The sequence below is a fragment of the Styela clava genome, chromosome 1 (genome assembly GCF_964204865.1).
Source record: "Styela clava chromosome 1, kaStyClav1.hap1.2, whole genome shotgun sequence".
NCBI lineage: Eukaryota > Metazoa > Chordata > Ascidiacea > Stolidobranchia > Styelidae > Styela > Styela clava.
Genome location: NC_135250.1, coordinates 10,628,536 through 10,636,238, shown reverse-complemented (window position 1 = coordinate 10,636,238; position 7,703 = coordinate 10,628,536). Strand labels below are relative to the sequence as shown.

At 34.8% G+C, this 7,703-nt stretch overlaps 1 protein-coding gene across 1 annotated transcript; it reads left to right on the top strand.

Moving 5' to 3' along the window:
• Positions 1-3,480: 3,480 nt before the first annotated feature.
• On the top strand, positions 3,481-7,703 carry LOC144431411 (uncharacterized). Its single transcript, XM_078119533.1, has 5 exons — positions 3,481-5,152; positions 5,978-6,175; positions 6,453-6,647; positions 6,844-6,996; positions 7,094-7,703. The coding sequence occupies exons 1-5, from the start codon at positions 3,667-3,669 to the stop codon at positions 7,273-7,275; spliced, it is 2,214 nt and encodes a 737-aa protein (XP_077975659.1). The 5' UTR covers positions 3,481-3,666; the 3' UTR covers positions 7,276-7,703.

Here is a 7,703-nt window from a genome sequence, read left to right as displayed (position 1 = left end):
TTTATAGCAATGGCGCAACAGTTCTATCATATCTCTCCTCTTTATTATGAGGATGCTTAGAAGCGATGATACTTGTCGTTTGGAAGCGCACTCCAGCTTTGTCTTTTTGTCGATATGACGATAGTTTTTAATTCCCTGGCTTGACAGATGCCGCTTGTCATCAGTTTATAGACAGTAGGTCAATTTGTGTCGAATTGTTTATAATTAAACTGTTGAGCCTTTATTGGACATATCACGTGACATACTCAAGGTGATTCAGCGAGGGAAATGGAAAGTTGCTATTCGGTAAGACTTTTATTTCGGAGTTGGAGCAGCTACCTCTAGCTTTCTTCATTGTGCAATAAAATTCTAGGAATGTGTCTTACGGTATATACAGAATTTTGGTCACTACATTCAATAAAGGTATGATATAAATTACATTGGCCTCAATTATATTCGCTTGTCAATATTACAGGAGACTTTACGGATATTTATACTTCAATTAGTTTACACCCAAGAAAATTTCATGCAACGTTTCTATCTCACCCTGTTCCCTCGACCGTGCACGAGATTTTGGGTCCAATTATCAAATATAGCACGGAACGAATGAAACTATAACTCAAAAAACCATAATCCAAATATTCACATAGAATGTACAATAGTGGGATGAATATTGCCAAGAAAACAAACACCAAAAATTAATATATTTTGATGAGAATTTATTAGTATTTGTACAAATCACATCGGGATTAATTTGTATTTGTGAATATAAAATTTAGACAATAGGTATCACTCTTCCTGAGTGTCTAATTGGTGTCTTTTTGCTTTTTGATATCATATAAAGCAATCCATTTTTTAGAAAATGTTTCAAAATTTGGTGTCGTCATCAAATAACTTATTCCACGGCGAAGTCACGCAAAAATACAATAGTAATGAAAAATACGATACATTGAAGCAAACTGTATCAAGATATGATTGCTTTATTTCAATCAGAATTACTATAGATCCGTTCTTATTACAACTATTTTTACTATTTAAATGGGTGAAATATTGGCATAAGTGATGAATGTGTGGCCATTTTATGGACTATGTCACATATCCATTTAATTCAATGTAATCACAGATTGTTTGCCCAGGGCTTAAAGTAGCCAGTTTAGTTACGCATCGATTAATGGTACAAAAGGTAGGCAAATATATTATCGACGTGCCCTTTTGATTTGACATAATGACGCACTACATATTACTTCTCTTTAGCCTTAGCCACAGATATGCCGCGTCTTTGAACGTCAGATTATTCAATTACCTATGCTCGATAGGCTATATTGCAAAATATATTTTCAAACTTTGACGTTGTGTCGCAATAAACGTGAGATCGAATTTTGGGTTAATGACCTTACCTGTCGCACAAAGCAAAAAAACGTTATCGGCACGTCCTAAACCGAAAACATTACAAGTTTGTCATGTTTAATTTAGGGACATATAATAATAGAAGCCACAATTTGCTCAGGCTACCGCCGTTTTATCAAGTTCAGTAACTTACAGTAAATTGCTTAACTTTGGGGATAGATGTTTGGAAATCTGGATAAACCATACAATTCAATGTGTAAAGAGACGCCGATCTATCACTTTTTGTGCGTCATTGTACAATTCGAGATGTTTGTCCTAAACGTCTAGATTCTTCCCTTGCCAAATATTGCTGCCTTTGTGTAATTTTTATCGCTAAAATACGGGTAAAAAAGTTCAAACTAGAAGTTCACAGGTAATGTGTATCCAAAACAGGAGAAGATAGCATCGGAAGATTTTTCTCTGATGTCTGCAAGTTTCGCGGAGAAAAGATTCAGGTTTTTGTGATTTGTTCGATCCATGTTTGTATTTGGTTTTCTAAAATCACACTAACGAATAAAACGTACCATGCAACAGTTTGTTAAACTAACATTAGAAATAATAAAAACTCCACAAAAGGCAGTAATGGATTAAAACCTTTATGAATGCATATTCGTTATCGCTTATCATGTGGTAGACAATGATGTATGTCATTTAATTCGATCATTTGTTTAAACTTGCTTACATTTTACCAAGTCTGGACTTGTTGTGAACTATTGACTGATGGAGTTCAACGCTTCGAAAAAGCACAAACTGAAATCTTTTCAAGTTAAGCAATTCAGTTTTGGAGTGAAGTAATTAGTTTTTCGTTTTTGAAAAATTTTAAACAATCAAGCCAAAGTCAGACTTCCTTGGACAAGAAGTGTACAACAATCAATCAGATTGGAATACATGAAATAAGATTAAATGTAGTGGCGCCAGACAGCCATAAAGGTAGTTTTCCTAAAATTGCAGAATATGCATATCAATGCGAAGATATACAGTAATAATAAAAATATTTCATAATTTGAGGTACACGTGGATTATCTTTTAAACTTGAAATATTTGTAAAAAATATTTTAACAAACGCCGTAAAATTTAAAATCAATTCAACTTGTTTGTAATAATTGTGAAAACGTTTTTATTATGAATGTGAGTTTTAATATAGAAATATTTATGTTGTTACTTCTGAAATAATAATCCCCTAACAAGATAAAATTTCTGCATCCGACTACACTGCAATACATTTCTTGAAAATTTTGTTAGTATCAATGATCGAACCTCATAAAAATGTAACTGGTTGCCGCATCTTCTTAGCAAAACCTTTGCTAGGACTATTCCTATTTTGCAAACCACAATCTAAATCAGTTGTAAGCTCACTGCATCATATCGAGCGTCTATAAAGTTGAAATCATTTATCTTTTTGTTTGAGTTTGGCACCCAAAATCGAACAATATATCTGTTGATAGACAAAATGATTTATATTTTAATGTATATTTCAACTACTTTCGTTTAGAATTTTAAGGTTAATACACACGTTTTGTTTCGGTTACTATTTGTACAATGAACATGCATTCTTTTTTTTAATCTTCATAAAGTTATGACTCGACAGAAACAAATTTACGTTTGATTTAAATACAATAGGGGTAAGTAAGAGACAAACGACTTTTATTTAAAGAAGCTATTTGGATTTTATTCAAAACAGAATTCAAAATTTGGGAAGTTGTGAAAGAATGTGCGTTGTATTACGACATTTGACCTTATTGTTCTATTATCATCAGTAGAGAGAAAGCGCGTTTTGTGACAATTCATTTCTATCTCGTGTTGTGTCTAATGTTCCCCAAATACTTCTGTGTTGTGGGAAATTCGTCTAAAATAACAATTGGAACCTTCGGAGACTGCGTCGGAAGCTGGTTTGTACTTTGTCGCCATTTTTAAAGTCGTTTTGAATTTAAATCATGAATCACACTTGTCAGGTATTATATGTTTCTGTTGGTTTTGTGCTTCTCAACAACGCAAAAGGGTCCATTGATATCTCTACGACGATTCGTTTCCCATTAATCGCTAGGAATAACTGAAAATGCGAAAAAATGACTTATGATATCCGATACTAATGCTAAAAGTGTAATTTCAAAAATTCAAACCAGTTAAATACCGTAACTGTGCAGGTGTGAAGATAAAGAATGAAAGTGTATCGGAAGGATCGTAAACTTAGATCAAGAGAAACGTTTTATTTATTTAAAGACATAGTACTTTCAATCGTATTAAAACTTTATTTCTGTTTTATATATATATTCTTTAGAGATTATTACGAAGCTTTTACGAATGATTTTATTTGATTCTCCAAATAGTTTAGCAAGTATGGCGATATGCACGGAGGGGAAATCCATTCCGGCATTCGACCACATCTCCTGCAGCGATATGGCACGGTCACCTCCGGCAGAAGTTAATACGTTTGTGCCTTCTATGGTTGCGATGCTGACCGATGCATATCCAACCGATCTTTCTTCTCCAACGAACTTGTGTAGATATGGTATGAAATCACCGTATTCCGTAAACCATATTACAAATATCGGAGAACAGGAAGATATACCTGAAAATGTTTTTGAAACAGCAAACCCCGGGCAAGGTAATAGTCGCAGAAATTCGAATGAACTTATAAACAACGGGTTACCAAGCATTCCACGCAAAAGTAGAGATATATTATTATCTCAACAAAAATCCCTTCCTGATATAAACTGTTTTACTCGCGATCAAACATGCATTTCTAGGACACTTGGAGAAGTTATCCCGATGAGCATAAGCGATGATGACGAACGAAGCAATTTTTTCCACAACAGAAACAGTTCCAATGATTCCTTAGCATCGTTATGTATTGATACCGAGACATATAGTCACGATGAGAGTGATCACGATTCCCCTGTTTTTACTGATCTAACCGTCAGTAGAACAAAGCACACAAATAGAGCAGGGAAATGGGTTTCAAACTGCAATGGGATCGAGACATCTGGTATGGATTGCACTGATTCATATTCTTATTTTGAGGAATACTCACCCGAATACAGCCAAGAACCACTCGCTCCTGTGAAAGTTGAACGCCCAGAAAACAGACACTGTGACCAGACTACCGCGTACGGTAGTATTCCCTTGAATGAAAAGCATTCTTCACTATTCAGAACCGAAAATCGGAAAATTTCTGACTCTATATTTCATGACAAACAGATATTTAACTCCAGAGTGCAATTATGTCAGAGGTTACCGACTAACTTAGATGCAAACAGTATTGACAGCTTACAACCAAATCACTGTAAATCGGATTCTAGTTTCAATGCGGGAGTGAAAATTGAGAATCCTTATCAAATTGACAGTCTACATGGCTTTTATCCTGTAGCAGAAAATTACCATATCTCATCAGAACATGAATCAACAACTCGATCTTCGATTGGATCAGATATTTATTTCACGTCAGGCGTATCCGAAGTCTCAAATATTGTGTCTTCGGCCATTTCAAGTTCCGCACATAACGGTATGCTTATTTATTCATCAGCTAATCAAGGTGATAACAGACACTCCGACATTCCCCATAATCTACAGAGTAGTTCATACTCATCTGCTGGAGAAAACTTAAGTGTCTTTAACTCATTGACAGTAGCGGAAAAACAAAATGGGGATTATTTTTCCGATGAGCCAATATCTTGCCTTGAAATTGAAAATTTGGTCGGTCCATGTATGGAAGAAATGAAAGGCATTATATTGAACGAAGTTGTCAAAGATGTTGAAGTTGCCTGCAAATCACTGGAATTGAGTCCAGGTACGTAATAGAATTTGTTTTTTGTCGCCTAACCTCAGACACTGAGAGACAGCATTGAATGAATCATGTAATTATAATACAAACTTTTCTGGCGAATAGATAACATGTGCAAGATTTTCCACCTCCTTCTGGTAGTGTACATCTTATAATATGGATTGCGATGTGGACGACATCCGTCACATTCTGTTCTTTTTTTGCAAAAATTGTAAAGGCTTGTAAAGGGTTTGAACATCGCATCATTCCAAAACTTGAAAACATTGACACGCAGCTGTTTTTACATTTAGCTATTTTTAATCGCAAATGATGATAAACGCGTGTCTCTTATTGATACAGTGGTGTACGCGAAATAAGTGTACGTGAAATTTGCTTTTTTACAAATCCGCACTGGCATGTTTTTTGTCAAATTTATTTCTGTAGTTATTCTGATTTACGAAGTATCCAGATCAGCTCGCTTAGTATTGTTTTATATTTTATTCACCTTATATTCAAGATCAGCATACAATGAAATGAATTCGTCATCAAACAAAAAAAATATTTATAATTTGAACATATCTAAAATAAAACACTATCTGAATGTTTCAATTAGAATGAGTATTAAAATTCAAGAGTTTCAATTGTATTTTCCGTTCGGATAAAGCTTGCCGTTTCCCACGATGTGTGCCACTCAGCATGCCAATACAAACAATATCGTTAATCATAAAATAGTAATGGGCTTGGAAGTGGTTGTATGTAAGCACATATATTGCAAACATTCATTTCACACCCAATCCACTCGTAAAGTTAATCCACAATATAGCAAAAACATTGCGAGTGTTGTTTTAACAGATCCCCAACTTTGGTCAGAAGACCAGGTGGAAAAGTGGGTTGTTTGGACGATCAGTCAATACAGTCTTCCGTTTTTGGATTCTTCATTGTTTCGAATCAAAGGAAGTCAACTTTGTAAGATGAGTGAAGAGCAAATGCGATCAATCGCACCAAAATGTGGGGATTTCCTACATGCTCATCTGGAAATTTGGAAAACAGGTTTGGATTTTTGGTCAAGCGTATATTCCATAATTCATCATTGCGCCAAAAAATATTGAGACTGATACATAGATAATCATATCAAATATTTGCCACTCGAAGACTTGATCAATTTATCAGTTATTCAGAATAAGCTATATATATATCAAACAACTAACAATCGAATAGTTAACATAATTGCGACAAAAGGCTATAACTATTATATGTTACAATTACAACTGCGCAATATGTTTTGTTCATCTTGACTCGGTATAACAATGAACTATTTTTGTTATAGTCGTAGAGACCACCACAAGAGACAACGAGTCATTTTTCATCAATTTTGAAACCACAAAAGACATCTGTAAATCTGAGGAAGGTGAAAACCGTACAAATTCGAAAAACTCGACTCAGCACCCATTCGAATATGCCCGTGAGGAAAAATCTTCAACTAAAAAGGAACCAAGCGTTTTCGCGAACTATGCCGGATACGGTGAGAAATTTTTATATCTTGTGAAAAATGACTAAGACGATTTGGACTCCTCAGCTAACCCCCATTATTAAATCCCCAAGAACCCGAATCAAACGTCCCTCATTTTTTTTATTTTATTTGTATACTAATTCTATAGTTTTCTAGTTTGAATTCAACCATTCCAAAGCATCGTGTCTAAGTATGGAATCTGTTTTAGTTAATGAAGGTCGAGTTGAACTGGATGAAAATTCTGTGACAACAATGACACCAAATCACACAGCCGGTATCCATTTATGGCAATTCCTCAAAGAACTGTTGCTTCAGCCGCATCTGTATGGACAGTATATTCGTTGGATGGACAAACAGAATGGTACGTTGATATATGAATGTAAAATATGTGGCATTGTAGCGTACATCAAAAACATTCATAGATGTTATATTTCATAATATATATTTCTCATTTATAGGAATATTTAAAATAGAGGATTCTGTAGAAGTTGCAAGACTGTGGGGAATTCGAAAAAATCGCCCAGCTATGAATTATGATAAACTAAGCAGGTCAATACGACAATACTACAAGAAGGGCATCATTAAAAAAACTGAAGTCTCTCAACGACTAGTATATCAGTTCGTCAAGCCAATCGTGTGAAAGATTAGAGACCAAGAATAAGCGGATAGCCAACAAATATATCAGACACTCTACTTATTACCCCACGGCCCAATAAACAAATGGCACTCATTCAATTTCAATAAAGTTTTTTTTAAATAACCGTGCCCACAGCTTTCTAACAAAGTCTTTATTCTTCGCACCCACCAACTATCAGCCACGTAAACTACACCGACTGAAAGAAAATCTGACCCAACAGTCACAGCTCCATATTTATGGGCGCGTAATGAATGCAGAAGAAACAAATTGCTAGTGCTATTCTAGCAATGTTGCACCCATCCAGATTTTATGGTTGCCATGAATACCAAAGGAAATGTTTCGCATTTTACTATTTTTGTTATTTTGCGTTATTAACGTCAAACACTTATTTATTTGCGTTGTCAGGCAGCTATTTGATATCAAGCTATAGA

Bases quoted from the DNA above. Each gene is read 5' to 3' on its own strand.
- LOC144431411 (XM_078119533.1), top strand. From the start codon at position 3,667: ATGATTTTATTTGATTCTCCAAATAGTTTAGCAAGTATGGCGATATGC. The intron at 5,153-5,977 runs GTACGTAATAGA...TTGTTTTAACAG, and splicing joins ATCACTGGAATTGAGTCCAG to ATCCCCAACTTTGGTCAGAA. The intron at 6,176-6,452 runs GTTTGGATTTTT...TTTTTGTTATAG, and splicing joins TCTGGAAATTTGGAAAACAG to TCGTAGAGACCACCACAAGA.